This window comes from Podarcis filfolensis (genome assembly GCF_964270895.1).
Source record: "Podarcis filfolensis genome assembly, chromosome: 7".
Classification (NCBI taxonomy): domain Eukaryota; kingdom Metazoa; phylum Chordata; class Lepidosauria; order Squamata; family Lacertidae; genus Podarcis; species Podarcis filfolensis.
This window is the reverse complement of record NC_139603.1, coordinates 38281805-38299854: the sequence shown is the minus strand read 5'-3', so window position 1 is coordinate 38299854 and position 18050 is coordinate 38281805. Positions and strand designations below refer to the sequence as shown.

General features: G+C 39.9%; 1 protein-coding gene across 3 annotated transcripts in view; it reads right to left on the bottom strand.

The window, feature by feature from the left end:
* Window positions 1-18050, bottom strand: part of NETO1 (neuropilin and tolloid like 1) — a 97432-nt gene that overhangs the window by 27806 nt on the left and 51576 nt on the right. For 2 of the 3 annotated variants that reach the window (XR_014550135.1, XM_083622613.1), the window contains exons 5-6: window positions 9958-9999; window positions 9681-9808 (exon numbers count right to left, since the gene is read on the bottom strand). The exons of the other annotated variant lie outside the window; for it this stretch is intronic. Coding sequence is in view for 1 of the 2 variants with exons in the window: in XM_083622613.1 (XP_083478739.1) it covers window positions 9681-9808; window positions 9958-9999 (170 nt within the window). In the remaining variant the exon portion in view is untranslated. The remainder of the gene's footprint in view (window positions 1-9680; window positions 9809-9957; window positions 10000-18050) is intronic. 3 annotated transcript variants of the gene reach the window in all.

Genomic DNA, 18050 nt, shown 5'->3' with positions numbered 1-18050 from the left:
CCAGTTTCCACTCACCTCACCTCAGAAGGCGGGGCATGTGGAATACAACCTTGTTTGATGACCTGACACAAGCAGTTTGACGTAGGAAGAACAGACATTCTTCCAGATACACAGGCCCAAGCTGCAGTGGCGTAGCGTGGGTTGTCAGCACCCGGGGCAAGGCAAGTAATTTACGCCCCCTAACCCGTGGATTTGCACCCCCTAACCCGTGGATTTGCGCCCCCTAACCCGTGGATTTGCCCTAACCCCAGATGTTGCGCCCGGTGTGGCCAGCCCCCCCCTGCACCCCCCACGCTATGCCACTGCCAAGCTGTAAATGGCTTGAAGGTAAAAACCAAAATTCTTGAGTTGTATTCAAAAATAGACAACCAGTGCAGTAGTTATGCAAACAGGTGCATCTGAATAAAATTTACTGTCTTCTACCATTTTTAAAGCCAAGTTTCAAAGCAATCTGTCAAGCTCCAGCAGAAGGCTATTGAGAAGGGCTGCAGGGCTGCTACATTTATGATAATGATAGTTGAGAGACAAGCAAACTTTGTATCTACTCTCCTTGAACTGTTTCTATCCCAGATCTCATTAGAAGAACTTGTAACAAAGTACTGGAACCCGAGTTTGCTTATTTCCTCCTCTCTACCAGTCCATTTTATATTTGTGTCATGTTGCTTTGGGTGTGTTTTTGTTGTTGAAGAGCCAGCTTAAAAAAAAACACCCAACTTCAAATAAATAAATAAATTTATAAAATCCTACATACAATGTACATAATTTGTACAAATTAAATATCAGATTTCCTGCATTCAACTGTATCATTTTATAGTAAAATAAACTATATATTATTGTTTTAGCAAATTTGCTTTAACTGTTATCCAGAGTTGTCACACATCTGTATGGTGTGTGTGTGGTTTTTTTAAAGTGTAAATGTACATGGAACCAATTGACACACAATAATCAGTAAACTGTATGACCAAAATGAAAGAAATGAAAAGATGGGGGGGGGGAGAGAATGTGATCATTTGCTTCTATGGAGTATAGATCAGGCATAGGCAAACTCAGCCCTCCAGATGTTTTGGGACTACAACTCCCACCATCCCTGACCACTGGTCCTGTTAGCTAGGGATGATTGGAGTTGTAGTCTCAAAACATCTGGAGGGCTGAGTTTGCCTATGCCTGTCTTATATCCTGTGTCTGATTCTGATTATTAGACGGGTGTGCCAATGAAATGTATGAGACTTCCACATATTTCAGAGAGGATACCAATGTAAGGAAATGTAGAAGCAGGTGCTAGGCAAAGGAGAAAGATGAGGGGGTTGAGAGAGAAGGGGACAGAGGAGGTGTCCAAAGGCAAAAAGGCTTTCACTTTTCCTTTGCTCTCAGCATCCTCTAAGGAATTTCATCCACAGTTACCTACTTAGATCTAGCAGAGTAGAGGTTTGTCCAAGAGCCCCACTGCAGTTAGCTATGCAAGAATCAGAACTTTCTTTCTCTTGTCTAAGCTTAACACACTCCCTGTGCTGCACTACACTGGGCCCTGCAGAGTGAGCTGGAGTCTTTCCAGCTGACTTCAGTGCAGTATGTTATGTAGCACAGAGCTAAAGGATGAAAACTGCCTTATCACAAAGTCATTTAAACTAAACTAAGCTATGCCCACGCCCAGTTTGTCTTCTACTGGTGACTATCAGATGCAAAATTTAAGACACTTGACCTTCAGCCTATCCGTAACTGAACTGTGGCAACTATTTTAGGGGTGGGGGAATCTACTGCATTTATGTTGATGCATCTCTGAGATGATCTGTGTATAAGCAGGAAAAGAGAAAGGTAAGCAAATAGGAATATAGGAACACAGGGAGTTGACCTAGACAGAGTAAGGCCTTTGGTCCATCTAGCTCAGTATGATCTGCATTGATTGGCAGAGGTTTTCCAGGGTATTCAGACAAAAATCTTTCCCAGTCTTCCTAGAGATGTTTGGGTCTGCTACAGCTCTTTCAAAGAAGGGAGGTCTCTCCCTCAATGTCCCTTCTTCAAAGAGCCAGAAGGCCTATGCATAAAAGGAGCTATCATGATAAATTTCTCCCCCTAATTTGCACTTTTCTTTTGGTTAGATTGATTACTTAATTGGGGTCATTGCTCACCAGTCTTCAACTTCTTTTATACTAATTTTTAAAAGCAGTTTAGTACCTAATTTGATAGCCATGTCACCACCCCAGATGTACACCCTGTTTTTCCTCCTATATTCATCTGAAATCTTCATTAATGTTTTGCCAACTTTGCTCTGTAATGACAATTCCCAAAATGTGTTTCATCTCAGCCTAGGGGGTACGAAATTAAGTCACCAATAGATAGACAACAGCACAGCTATACAGATGAGGTATGCTTTATTACCCAAAGTTCCTGACTTGCAACCTTAGTCTCAAGTCGCTAGACTAAGCTTTTACCCCATGGCTGCTGGAGATAACACTAGTAAGCATGACAGAGAGGATTATGTTGCAAACAAACTGGTGTTAAGGGAATCCTACTCCTGAACAATCTAGCTAGCTTTAGAAAAGCAGCATAAGCTGATCAAACTCTTACTTGTGTTGCTCTGTAAAAATGGAACACTTTGCTTTAATCCACAAGCTCTTTAGCCTCCACAGCATTATAATAGATAGAGCAGTATTTATTCTGCATATCACACATTACTAATCAAGTGCAATTGACTCAAGATTTCAAGCAGTATTATTTGAAAATATTTTCTTTCAAAAAATAGATTATTTTCTAATAAAGCTTGTGCAGTAGAGAAAATCCTAACCACTTTAATCATTTGTCCTTTTCATGCATTTGTGGCAAACACATAGAATCCACAGCAATTGCTTATCTTCCACTAGGTGTGCATAAGCATATGTATGTGCGCGCACCAACCTACCCAGGTATAATGATTTTTTTATTTAAAAAATGTAGAACTGGAAAGGGGTGGGCAGACTAGCCTATGTATCATGTCAGATTTACTGTCTTTTGCTCAACCATAGGCCTGCTCCCTCCCTTTTCGCTCGCTCTCTCCAAAAGAACACATGAAAAAACTATGTGTGAATTGTACACATTTGTACTCATGTATTATGTTTAGATTGTTTCTTTCACAATATTTAATTTATTCTGCTGGTTAAATTATGGTTTGTTTGTTTGTTTTGTCTTACTTGAATTTATTGGTGTGTTGTGAACTACTCTCACACCCCGCAACTTCCACCACAATTCCCACTGGTTTTTTTGTTTTGTTTTTGATAAGCCCACTTTGGACTAAAAATGGGTGAGAGATTTTATTCAAATTTGAAGCTGAATCTATCAAATTTGCACTGCCTGAAACAATATGAGAACTAAAACACACCCATCCTTCAAAATTCACACTTATCTGAACTTTGTGATGTGGGTCTCCAACTAAACAATGCTTTAAAATACATGTAAATTAGGAGGAATGTGCATAAAAGGAATATATTGGTGAAAATAGCATACTACACTACATTGTATTTGGATAATTTGCTTTAAAATCAAAACTGCAAACAAAAATTGCTTATTAAGAGGAATTCACACTAAAATTCTGAAGAATTTTCACAGGAATTTTTTTTTTTTTTTTTTACATTGCAAACAGCTTCAGAAATGTGGAGAACTGGATTTAAGATTGGAAGAATTGGAAATGGAGAACCAACTGTGGAAAGGTGGCATGCAAATAATCTAAATCAATCGGTACCTCAGGTTTATTATTATTAAAATTATATTTTTATGTTCCATTTCAGTGGGTCACACAGCCTCTGCACAAGCAAAGCAGGATTACGAAAGCCCAATAAACAGGTCTTCTGGAGGCACGCTTGATTATTCCAAGTGGTGATTTCACAGAGAGAACCTATTGCAGCAGGATATCAAAACATGATGTTTCCTCTTACATGTTACTTCCAGAAGTTAAAGTGCAAATGTACTCTCCCCTCCACCTAAAGTTCCTCCCTGAATCTGCACCCTCACTAGGCTTTTTTTTTTTTTTTTGATAGAAGCCCTAATTCAGAACTGTGTAATTCATGGCAGGATTCAGCCACTTGAGACTACCTACTGTTAACCAAGCTGAAACAATCAGAGAAGAAGCTGTGTTCGTCTGTTGCTGCAACAGCGAATATTTTGTGCTTCTGCTTCAAAAAGAGCACTACTATTTTATAAGCCTGCATTTGTGCATTTGGCATTGCAAGTGCTATCTTATAAAACATAATTGTGTGACAGAAGGGAAAGAAACAACCATCGCATATTATGTTTTCATACTTTTGCTTGAAAATTTCACTGAAAACCTCTCTCCAAACCATCAATTCCATGTTGTTTTGGCTAAAATAAATGAAAAGTTCTGGAGCTGAATGCTGGTACTGCTTGAGCTTTGGTATGTCACGCTAAATGCCAGTGCCATTAGCAACAAAAGTGATAAAGCATCACTGCAGCTGCAGCACATATAATTTATAGCCCCTGATCACATTATGGTTTAAATTATTGTCTTGTCACGTTTATGATATAGTCTCATCCTAATAATGAAAAAAGCAATGTAGGCTGAATTGGAGTTTTTTGCTTTTTTAAATGAACACAATAAAAAGCCCTGACTGCATACATCAAGAGAAAAGAATCACTGCAAAGGGTGAATAACATATAACTTCTGTAACAGTAAGATCATAATTTCTTTATAGCTAATCACTTTTGATGAATTCTCTTTTTTCATCAGTCACTGAAGGTTTGTTCTGACAACAAGATTGATTGGGCAGGTCAAGAAACCATCAGAAGACTCAGCCAATATCCTAGAAAAGCTCACTGAATTTTTTCATTCTTTCATCCAAAGCAGAAAACTACATTTGGGCTGAGAAAAATATATCCACTCATATGGTTATAAATTTTCCCACAAAGAACTTAATAGTTGTACGTTTTGAGAAACAAATAGCTTCATGTCTAATTGGAATAATCAGTGTTTAAATTCCAAAAGAGAGATGGTAAAATTCACATATGCCAAACAGACACATGTTTCCTGGCTTGGAAGTCTTGTCTGCTAATATAGTCTGTATTTGGACCATCTATATTTGACTAGGAGAGGGCAAGAATGGGAAACGAGTAACAGCGATTAATGCTGAAGATTTACTATCTGTAGAGAGACTTGCTCCTGCTGCATTTTTATCAATACTTTCCCCTGATATATATGAGAATGATGTTGTTGTTGTTGAAGAAGAAGAAGAAGAAGAAGAAGCACCGCATCACAAAACTCAGAGAAGTGTGATTTTCAATGGAAAAGCTGCATTTTAGTTTGCATAGTATTCCAGGAAGGACAAATAATTTTCTCTCCTGTCCCTAATTAAAACTAGCAGAATTGGTGCGGCCAGGTGGGGATTTTAAGCTAAGCTGCCCTGATCAGACTATCTGAAGCATCTTAATGGTGAAGGGTTGTTTATCTGGCTTACTTTCATTGCCAGCTGGTTGGAAGAGATATTGAGAAAGGAGCTATTCTCAGGCCCTGGGGGCTTTATGACATCTACAGATCTATGGTTGTCGAGCCAGGATGAGATGGATCAGTCAGGTGCGTCCTCAGCACACCTTTAACATGAGCAAGTGGGGAAAGATATGGATCGTTTAATTTACTGATTTAGCACTGGGAGCCAGAGTAAAGTTGCCCATATAAGGGAGGTTCTTCCAGCTCCCCCAATAAGTTTGCAGGAAGGTGCACTGCACTGCAGGTTAGATATGGCCAACAGGTTGTTTCTCATTACAAAACCTTAGTGATGTGCATTCCATGAATGAGCCATCTGCCATGAGGTGATAGGGGAAATAGCGGATGCGTCAGATCTACCCATATTAACTTATCATCATCAGCAAGCTTCAGACCACAAAAGCCAGCCAGTAGATCCTGGAGTCTCTTTACCAATAAACCCCAAGTGTTAAGAAGAATTAAAGTAGTATAATGGCATAATGTGCCTTTCAGGGCAGTGTTGACATACATAGCCAAGATTACTTTAATCAGATGTCAACCAATGAAATCCTGAGAATGTGTCCAAATCAGAAATCCTCACTTGCATTTTGTTCAATTTTATCTTTATTAGGATCTCCTGCAAGGATCGCCCTTGTTGCACCTGAAATTCTCTTCATTTGTTTGCTGTATGTGCACTCTTTTTCCTCTTGTTTATGTGGTATGTTTTTTAAAAAAGAAAAGTGTCATTTGTGAGCAAGTGCAGCTATACATACCAGTAATTCTGAGCAAAAAGGACGGACAAAGCCTGAGAGCAGAACTACATGTCTCTCTTCAAAGCTTAGATCAGGCATAGGCAAACTCAGCCCTCCAGATGTTTTGGGACTACAGTTCCCATCATCCCTGACCACTGGTCCTGTTAGCTAGGGATCATGGCAGCTGTAGTCACAAAACATCTGGAGGGCCGAGTTTGCCTATGCCTGGCTTAGATGCAACTTCTCCTTTGCAAAAGAACCAGGAGCCCACAATTCTACTGGAGTTGCAGTGGGTAGGAGCAGTGTGCTTAACTCTTTGTTCATCCTCTGTTTATCATTCCAGTTCTCCACCATCAGTAGGGAGCATCAGTGGCGTAGCGTGGGTTGTCAGAACCCGGGGCAAGGCAAGTAATTTGCACCCCTAACCCGTGGATTTGCGCCCCCTAACCTGTGGATTTGCGCCCCCTAACCCTACCCCCCAGATGTTGCGCCCGGTGCGGCCGGCCCCCCCTGCACCCCCCACGCTACGCCACTGGGGAGCATAGGCCTAGAATCCATGATGGGAAGAAAGTGGCTGGGAGAGAGTTGAAAGAGAAAAACTCTGGTTGAGGGCTTTCCCTCCTGCCTGTTGCTCACCTGATGGAAAGGGCCACCTTTGTGAAGCAGCCACTGCCACAGGGCTTTGAAGACACACGGTGGAGGAATAATGTATAGTTCTGCCCTGAAATATCTCCTCCTGATTGTGGAGACAAAAAAAGGTCCTACACTTCATCCCCAAAGGAGTTAACTGAGGAAGATTCACTAGCAAGTGCTTATTTAATAAAGTACAGACTGCCAGGCAGAGAAACTTGGGCTACACTAACAAGCATTCAGTGCAAAAATAAAGAAAAAATTACTTCTATGTGAAGGCAGAGAAGAGGGGAGCTATTTTTATATGAGCAATGTGGAGCGGGGATGTGGGGAGACGACCCATGGTACTATGGCATGGCTCCAAGAAAAGCTTTAGCTCTGTTTTCATTATTTCCAGATAAATAAACAAAAGAAGGCCCCCAGGCCTTGGTGCATCCTGTTTACTAGACCCTCAATTTTATTATAGATATTCAGGGCGGGTTTACCTATTCAGCCTTGTCAGCAGAAGCCCTGTGAAAGGACTTCCACTTGTGCATTGTTGCCTCCCCCCCTCCCCTCCACTGCATTCCCTAAATTTGCTGGGTGGGGGAGAAGAAGCCCCAGAACACTGTGAGAAAGGAGGGAGTATTGATCCATTTGGCAAGCTGTAATGCAGATGGACTGATTGGAATAGCTCAGTGTTGAATTCCTGTGTGTGTGTGTGTGTGTGTGTGTGTGTGTGTGTTTCAGCTCCTCCAGCACAATTAAAACAACTTGCATTGTAATCTACAGGTGAAGATTTCCAATCAAAATAACTAGAATCAGGCAAAATAAAAATCCCCAAAGTATATTTAAAATCAGCCTACCATAGAACTATTTATTTTGGACCACCTAGAGAACTTCGGGATATGTGGTGGTATACGAATGTCACAATAAATAAACAAAAACACAACACCTGACTAATTAATCTCCATTTTCCATATAGTATGCCACCACACGACTACATAAGAATTATAACTTACAATAAAATATAAGACTGATAGCAAATAATGTTACTGATTTGAGCTTCCACATTATCAGACATGTGCATGTCTACTTAAAAGTAAACTAATTAAGGAGAATGTGATTTATTCCTAACTACACATGCATAGGATTGCAGCCTTACAGGGCAATCATATACAAGTCTCCTCAAAAGTAGGTCCTCTTGACTGATACTGCAATCTCATGCCTCTTAGCTCAGAGTAAGCTCTATTAAAATATATGAAATTTACTTTTGTGTAGATATGTACAGGATTTTTTTGTTAACCTTTTTAAATTTATTACCATTGTTCCAGTTGATTAAATAAAAGCAGAGACAGAACTGAAAAATCAAAAAAGTCCAGAATCCTTTCTCTTTTTGCCTTTTATATCAAACTAGACATGTTCCAGATTTGAGATTTGAAAGTGGAAAAGCCTGTGATAAAAGTGGAACTGCGTATTTTAAAAGAGGGTTTTCCGTTTAGTATTACATTATACAAAATGGATCTGAGTGGTAGAGACAGACAAAGTGAGATACAGAGATTAGACTTGTTGCAAGGGCAAGCATACTAGTATCTACTACCATCTTTTAAAATGGTAGACATATGTCCTTGGTGCTAGACAATATAAATCTTTTGAATAGTTAAAATAAGGTGGTGGGACATTTAGCTGTGCAACTGTACACATTGGCTGTAAAACAATAACAATAAAAGTTCACAAAAAGATTAGGTACACGTGGTCTGGTCTGCAACATAGCTCAATACTCTGAAGCACATACGTATCTACCACAACACACTTGCAGACAAATTTTGCAGCACCAGGGCATATTGTTACTTGAGGTGAACCACCAAATAAATGGCAGTTCCCTGTGCTAGGGAAGAAGGAGTGAGTGAAGATCTACATCATGAACAAGGTAGGAATAAATATCTTCATTGGCATCTGCTGCCCCTGTGGATCCTGTCGCCTGAGGCACTTGTCCCCCCCCCCCCCGGTCTCATGGATGGGCCAGCCCTGCACAGCACTACCAAGCACAATTAACTGAGCTACCTACAAATCAGAAAGTTCTTAGTTTGAGTCTCATTTCTCCCTTTAACTTATCAGGTGATCTTGGGCAAACCACTGTATACCATCCTCAGCTCCCCAAGTGTGCTTTGAGAATAACATTAGCGATCTGCCTTGCATAACTGTTGGAAGAGTTACAGGAAACTGATTATGAAGTGCTTTAAATATTTTCTAGTGTTACAGAAACAATAGCTATCAAGGCTAGTAGCCATTGATTATGTTCTGCCTCCACCATCAGAGGCAAGTATCCTACTGGATATCAGCTTCTGGAAACCACAGGAGAGGAGAATGCCCTTGTGGTCAGGTCCCATAGGCATCTGGTTGGGCACTGTGAGAACAGGACTAGAAGGACCATGGGTTTGATCCAGCAGGCTCTTATTATGTTCTAATAATAAGCCATCTTTGTCCCAGTGATAAAATGTTACTCTTTAAGTGCTGGAAAAATGAGGTATAGAAGAATGAATTCCTTGCAAGAAATTGGGGGAAAGGGAAAGGGGAAAAGTGCATTTGCTGTGCTGTGAACAAACTAGAAGGACCCACCTAAATCTAAAACACCCCTTTAGCTCAAAATGACCGATTTATTATACAGCCCAAATAATGGTTTAGAACACGTGACGGTTATTATTCTGTGTGGTGACAAATTGCTTTTCCGTCTTATAAAGGAAAATAGCAGTTTACAGGTTCAATAGTGCAAGTCATATTAAGCAAAGCCTGTCTGTACAAAGTAATAAATGCTGTATTAGTAAAGCCACTTCTTTAAATTAAGTTCCCAAATCAGAGAATGGAACAGGACTGACCTTGGATCTTGGTGGTGCTCGGATGTACCATTTACAATCAACTGCCTCAGTGTCCGAAGCTTTCCCTTCTTTCCCAATTTGCACAGATTCCACAATTCCTTCAGATCCTCCCATCTCAAACTCACAAACTGAGTAACAACAATAACAACAACAAAATCAAACCCAATAAAGAAGGTGGAGGGGAAAGGAAATATATATCTATATATAGATATAGATATATATATCTCAATTAAAATTTGTAGACTTCCATGTGTTATGAAACACTGAACATACCAACCTGGCAATGGTTTCAAAACCCCAAGGTCCTTGAAATCCGGATCTTAAAATAAAATTAAGGAAGAAACAATTAATTTTTTTCTTCAAAAATTCAGTTGCAAGCTAGCTTAGTCTTTATTTAGGGGGCCCCCTGTAGAAGAGAGCTACTAATGTGCATTCAAGAATGTGACTTGATTTTAAAGAACAAAGTCACCCACTGAAGGATAATGTAGCACAATAAATTGCTCAAACAAGCTGAATTTGATTCCCCCCCCCCTTTATATGAACAACTGGCTGTGATAATAAGTTTTCCCTCCCGTGAAAATAACACTTGCTAAAAGAAGGCTTAGCATTAAAGGCCAGTTTCACCATTAACAGATTAGACATTTAAATATATATTAATACCAACAATACAAATACAGTATGCTTCAGGGACAAGAAAGGTTCCTTCAGAATTTTACCCACTTTGTAGACAATGCTTTGTTTAAATGACAACCATATCAGTTACAAGAGTTGCAAAACTTACTTTCAGCTTTCGTTTATACTCAGAGAACAGGTTACAAATAGTAGATGTTTCATCTTGATACAGGATGAATGCAATGATCAAAACAAGCACAGGACTGAAATGTACAAGATAAGGGATCACCAATTCTGTAGTATTACAAGTGTGTGATTTCTTGGAACTTATGCTTCCACAGGAAGCGTTTGGAACAGGGGCAGCACTGATATGTAAAAGTCTTTTGAGATCACAAAGCTCTAACCATTTAATTGTCTTCTGATAGGGATCAAATGTTTAATTGATGCCTGCTGGGTCTCCAATTGGTCTCAAGAAAAAGAGTTTATGCCAGGAATGGATCTAGAGCTTTCTGGTGATATATGAGATAATGCGATGCTGGTGCTGAGATTTGCTAGCAAGGGTATGGGTTAAGAGGTTTTAGTGCATAGTGGAGAATCCTGTTGCCCATTACTTCAAGAAAGCAGGTGCTCAAATTATGTAGCAAGGCATTCTCATCAGTGACTGACTGCTTCAGAGACACAGAAAACCACCCCTTTGCAAAAGCCTGGGTAGCCTCCAGAATACTTTTAGAATGTTGTGAATGCTAATTTTATGCTTGCATTTTGAAATTGTTATAAGCAGCAACCAGGTTTCAGGATACAGCATGAGGGAAAAAACCAAATCTGAAATATTTATAAATAAATATACATTTATTCACCTTTCTTCTTTGCAGGCATGTCTGATTTTTCACCTTCATAAGCAGCTATTCCTCTCCCCCCCCCCCATCACACACAAAAAATTGCTGGCCTAGAAAACTTGACAGAAATCTACTGGGATTCAGCCTACTAAAATTGATGATTAATACTTTTTAATTGGTTCAATGAGTTTATTAACTTTACATTGTTTGTCACCCGTCAGAATTACACTGCAGTATGTCAGCCTTGGAAATAATGTTTCAAAATGTGCAGATAAAGAAAATGCACATGTGCAATTATAGAAATTAGATACTGGAATCAGTTTAAGTAAGAGCATACAGTACAATGTGTTTATTGCATTTTATGCTTACTCTGCCTCCAAGCAGCTCAGTGTAGCATACATGAGGCCATGCCACAACTGTCCTCACAACAACCTTGTAGTGTAGGTTATGTTGAAAGACACTGACTTACTGTATTTTTTGCAATATAAGACTCACTTTTCCCCTCCTAAAAAGTAAGGGGAAATGTGTGTGCATCTTATGGAGCGAATGCAGGCTGCGCAGCTATTCCAGAAGCCAGAACAGCAAGAGGGATCGCTGCTTTCACTGCACAGCGAACCCTCTTGCTGTTCTGGCTTCTGGGATTCAGAATATTTTTTTTCTTGTTTTCCTCCTCCAAAAACGAGGTGCATCTTATGGTCTGGTGCGTCTTATAGAGCAAAAAATATGGTGCTTTATTTATTTGTTTGTTTGTTTGTTTCATGCAATCTAGATACCAGTTGATTGTAAAAAACAAAACAAAAAACCTCAAAGCTTGGTTTGTTTGTTTGTTTGTTTGTTTTTTTAAAAAAAGTCTTAACTCAAACCTCTCCAGTCAGATTCATAGCTAAAGAGGGACTAGAATCCAGAACTGCCTCAAAACACCACACTGTCTCCTATACCACCATCCGTACAAGTACTGTACTACTGCATCCTCCTTTCCAGAAGCAGTGCTTAGTAATTGTAAAACTGTTTCCAGAGCGATAGCTGTGATGTGCTAACATTTGTAGATTGAAAAAACACAATGGGTTTTGAATCACACTACATGTGTGAATTGGCTTAGCACATGCCTGACAGAATGTCTGGGTTTTTGTTTTGTTTTTTGTGAATGGCCACTGTTAATAGCATCTGTACTTTTCTGCATTTCGTATCCTTCTGACCTCACTGTTTACGTCTCCCAGCCATGTGTCTGTGCACCTGCTACTCACTTGATACTGAGTTAGATGGACCAATAAACTGACACAGTTCTCTGTGCAGCAGCCAAAGCCTAATTCTTTATCACTATAGTGCAATTCCACAATAAGGAAACAAAATAAAAACCTGGTAACGTCTGGAATTTGCCAAACACATTTATTGGAAAGATCATATGATATTTTTTTAAAAAAAAATTTAAAAAAATATTTATATGCAGCTTTTGTGGGGGAAACCCAAAAAGTGGCTTACAGCAATAAAAACTACCATCCAACATTACTAAAACCAGAATTCATAAAAACTACAATTATAGTATTCCAGCCTCTATTATAACAAAAATTAATCAGGGGACTCAGCTACATTAGTCAAAATACAGGGTTATGAATGTTGTAGAGCTGAAATAGCAACTCAATTATATTTTCAATTGTGAGCTTTACAATGGTTTTTTGCAGAGCATATTCAATGCATTTTTTTATAGCTGTGTAGATCTAGCCAGAAAAGGCCAATTGAAACAAATGAGCATTTAAAGCCTTCCCAAAATCTGAAGTGTAGCTGTTCACTGTCAATGTGCTGGGAGGGAATTCCAAAGGTCTTGTGGTCACCTATCTCACAGATCTGGGAAGTAGATACATAACTAGGGCCTCCGACTTAGATATCAAGGTCCACCCTGCTACCAGAGTAAAGGGGACATTCCACACATCTTCCTTAAAGATAGGTGGTGCAACACCAAAGTGCACTTTTCAATTACACCCATCCTGTGCTAATAAAGTGGGAACTAGGCCATTAATGCCACTAGTTGGAACACTACTATATCCCATTCACTGAGCATGTGGCTATGTGTAAGATCGGACCGTCTATTTTCCATACCTTTAACAACAGAGCTACTTATTAAATCCTCCTCTGCTGAATTTCTTTCCATATTTGGGATTTCAATATTACTGGGAACATTAATAAGAGGGGAACTGATTAATTTTGGTATCTGGGGTTTTCACTAAAACAAGTGCACATAAAAATTGGCTGATGCTGCTATTTTCAGGGGACTAATCTGCTGCTGTTTTCACATTTTCGCAGGAAATATGATATGCTCCCATGGTGGGGGTAGCCAACGTGTTGCCCTCCAGCTATTATTGGATGACAACTCCCATCAGCCTAAGCCAGAAAATCCAATGATTAAGGATGATAAGAGTTGCATTATGTAATATATACATTATTCACTAAATAATTTTTTTAAAAAAATCTGGCATGTGGCTCCTTTAAGAGAAACAGCTATGACCCAAGAGGCCAGATCTGAGTCAGAGGTGTATCCTAGTATGAGGAATTAGATTCTATGCAGGCATACTCTTAGGCCTCACTAAGAATAAAGCCTGATTTACCATTCACTCAGTTTTCCATGAGTTCCTGCATAAGCAGCACAAAACAATGCATATCTACAACCACTTCTGCAGGACATTATGTTGGATATTCTTGTCCAGTGCTATTTTTTTAGAAAAAGAGGTGCTGGAATGCACCATGAACACCCTCCCTCTTTCTCTTAGAATGGCAATGGCTCTCACCTGAGAGGTGCTGGAACTGAGTTCTGACAAGTTCCCCCTGTAAAAAAGTCTTGCTCCTGTCCTACAGGAAGGAAAAACTTGCCAAAATTCAAAGGCTGTTGTCAGAATGTTATTTTTTTGTTTATTTATTTACTTGTTTTTAAACCCAGCAGTGGGTCAGGGTTCTAGCTACTGGAAAAGAGTAACAACCAGAGTGAAGAAATGTGTCAATTGCAAGGAAACTGTGGTTGTCCTTTCTTGTAACAGTTGAAGGCCTGTTAAAAAATAAAAAGGCAGGCAGGAGGGTAATCTGGGTTATAACCTGACAAATTTGCCTGCCTGCAGCCCATTAACAGGAATACATCACGGCTGAAGCCAGGGAATCCTGGCCTACAGGAACTGCGTTTCCCCCCTCTAAGTTTCCACTGCATAATTATAACTATTTCAAGCCCTGACAGCTTCTGAGAGACCAGCACAGTAGTCATGCAGTTTGTGAACATCTGCATTGCTGTATCAATGGTGAAATATAAATAGACAGGGAGACATCACTGAGTGCAATAGAAGTCAACTTTTCCACATCAACCACACAGTAAAGGAAAATACCACTGCAGCACATGTGAATATATTGGCCCTCAGCACCACAGCAGGATTTTACTTCATCTAATGAACTGCTTAGCAGTGAGCATAGCACGAGACAGGCAGAAATGAAGGCCCGACTATAGACTGGCTCACAATGCCATCTAGTCCCATCCTGGTGCATCGCAAAAGTCTGCTGCTCTGACTTACGGGCCACCAATGACCTAACATATGCAACAATGACTTCCAGTTAATAATGCCACAGAGTATGTCAAGAAGTGGCCACAATGATGAACTTATCTGACTTGCTGCATAATACATGCCTGAGGAGTTCACCCATCATCAAAAGCAACCAAAGTCAGAGCAAAGGCTCATTTGTCCCAGCAGGGCTTTAATTAAATCTTCCATCTGGAAGCAAGGAAGCTGCTTAGCCTGATTTTCAAAGGCATTTGTGAAGTATGTTCGTTATTTTGAGGAAACAAACCATAGCTGCCCAGAACACTTTTTAATTTTTTTGCCATATCAGGACTTGATGTTATTGCAAAAGGCTATTTGTTAAAATCAAGGATGCCTTAAACCCTATAAAAAAACAAATCCAAAACAATGCCTGTAAGCATAGACTGGTAAACTAGGCAAGAAATTACATACAATATAGCTAATTACTTTTGGTTGACTTGCTGTGTGCAATTCAGTTAAGTACTGACCGTAAGTCATTTGATGTGGACACACCACAAAGAGCCCTGGCCAACTGAGAACTTTCCAGTGTATAAAGCCATATAAAATCTGTATTTGAAAACAGGTGTTTTTAAGCACTACAGCAACAATAATGTACACTTAGGTTTGCCATACTGATTGATTAGCTGGGTTTTATCAAGTTTTGATTGACAGTTCATTTCTAGGCTCAATTCCAGCTGTTGAACCCAAATAGGCCCCAAATATCTGAAATACCACTTCTTTCTATATAGGCCCTTTAGTGTGCTAAGATCAATGGAAAGGGTCTCTTGGTAGTTCCACTGCCCTCAGAAGTTTGGGTGGTGGTGACCCAGGAGAGGGCATTCTTTGCAGCAGCCTCTAATTTGTGGAATTCCTTCCCCACAGAGGTATGTCTGGCACCTTCATTAGAGTTTTTGGTCTATGCTGAAGATAAACCTATTTACACTGGTAAATACATTCTGTTGTACCATGAATAGGTCCCAATTCCCATTGTCCTTTTTTTAAAAAAATGGAAGCCTTCACCCCTTGTAGAATCAGAGATATGACGCCAAATATACAGAACCTATTCTGCTCACTCATTTTGTGAGAAATGAGCCTACTCTCTTTTTTAAAAAAATAATATTTATTAAAGATTTTTTTAAAAAATTATAAAAAAGAGAAAAAACAAGAAAAAAGACAAAACAGAAAAATCAGAAAAAAAATACATCCATCATTCTCAATTTTTTAACTTTCATTACCTTCTTTCTTTGACCTCCTCCTCCTCCCCTTTCTTGTGTCCTGGTTAATAATTATTACAGCAAATCCTTTCCATATGAGCCTACTCTCACCAAGCATCATTTTTAGCTGATTAGTGAAATCACAGCTATGATTGAAATTTAGGGGAGCGGTGCTAGCTGTGTGGTTTTTAAAAAGTTGTTTAAAAAGGCTGGCAGATCAGGGGTTACTTGAGTCGGGTTACTATGATAGGGTGAGAGAATACAACTCTGCAGACTAATCCAGTAATAATAATAATAATAATAATAATAATAATAATTTATTATTTGTACCCCGCCCATCTGGCTGGGTTTCCCCAGCCACTCTGGGCGGCTTCCAAAAGACCAACTTCCCTGAACAGGGCTGCCTTAAGATGTCTTCTGAATGTCAGGTAGTTGTTTATCTCTTGGACATCTGATGGGAGGGCATTCCACAGGGCGGGCACCACTACTGAGAAGGCCCTCTGCCTGGTTCCCTGTAGCTTTGCCTCTTGCAATGAAGGAACCGCCAGAAGGCCCTCGGTACTGTTATTTAGTCTGTTTGGCATGCAATAAGATTTACTGGCTGCATACACACCATACAGCATATTTAAATAAAGCATACCCCCCCAAAGAGTTCTGGGAACTGCAATTTCCCCTCATAGCACTATAATTAATGTTTTATGTTTTATTATGTTTTTATATCTGTTGGAAGCTGCCCAAAGTAGCTGGGGCAACCTAGTTAGATGGGTGTGGTACAAATAATAAAATTATTATTATAAATCCCAGTACCCTTTACAAAATACAGTTCCTGGAAATCTATTGGGGGGTGTGCTTTAAATGTATAGTGTGTATTCAGATATTGTGAATGTATGTCAACCCTGCAGTCCAGACCACTGTTATTACTCTTGGCATGTAAACAACCCAGGGAAACTGGTGTCTGTAGATGCAGTCGTGACCTTGAAGTCTTCCCTAGCATTCCCAAAGTCTCTAAGCCCCCAACCCCAACTTATTGCCCCTTTGCTTATCAGGTGGTGAGAGTTTACTCCCTTGAAAAGTACATAGCTGAAGGAGGAAGTTGGAAGAATGGCTCCATTTTCCTTTCTCTTTCAGCTCTCTGTAATTTTCAAGGCTCAGATTAATTCTACTGGATCTGACGTTTATCCATGTCCCTTGGAAAAGCGAAGTTGGTGTGCATGTGTATTTCCTGTATTTCATTGGAGGAGGGCTGTTCCAAGGAACGGGGGAAAGATGTAACCAGAGGGGGTGATGTCCACGGCACTGACTCAAAAATCCAAATTTGCCGAGGGACCTATGAGGGTTGGCAAACTCTGTCTTAGCCTGGCCTTTGAAGAAGAGCAAGTTCTCTAGTTCTCCATCTTGTCCAAATGGAGAAGTCATGTCTCCCCTCCTATACAGATGCAGAGGAAAGACTGGCAGGGAAGTTGGACAACTTTGACAATCTTCTTCTTCTTTAGTGATCACTCGTAGCCAAGTAAGATTGTCTTCCATAAACACGGTTTTAACAGTGAGTCCGTAAGTGACTGTGGAGGCCAATTCTTGATCCACACATCCTTCCACAGTGGGGACATTGGTTCCTGGGTGGGAGTTGATCATGGTGTGGATTTGCCAAGCGTGCCTTCCTCTTAGCACATTTCTCTCTTGCGTCCTGAGTTCGAGTGTCCTCACTCAAACTTTGGTAAAAGCTGTTCTCCAATTGGAGCACTCGAAGGCAAGTCTTTCCCAGTTGTTGGTGTTTATACTACATTTTTAAAAATTTGCTGTGAGACAGTCTTTAAACCTCTTTTATTGACCACCAGCATTACACTTTCCATTTTTAACTTTTGGAATAGAGTAGTTGGACAACTTTGACAATAGTGAACAATGACAGTCCGATCTCCCAGTTTTCCAAAGATGTTAAGCTCAGTCTCCTGAAATAAATGCCTGCCTTGTGATTGGTTAAGCCTAGCAACCTGTCCCTCAAGGCCTCCTGGGCACACAGGATCATAAGTATCAATACGGTTCCTGTGTTCTTTTGTCCCTCATCCACCTACCATTATCAGAGGTGGCCATAAGAATGTGTTTTGCTACACTATGCCTATATAATCAGACCAATATTCTGGTTTGGTGTTTTGTTTTGCT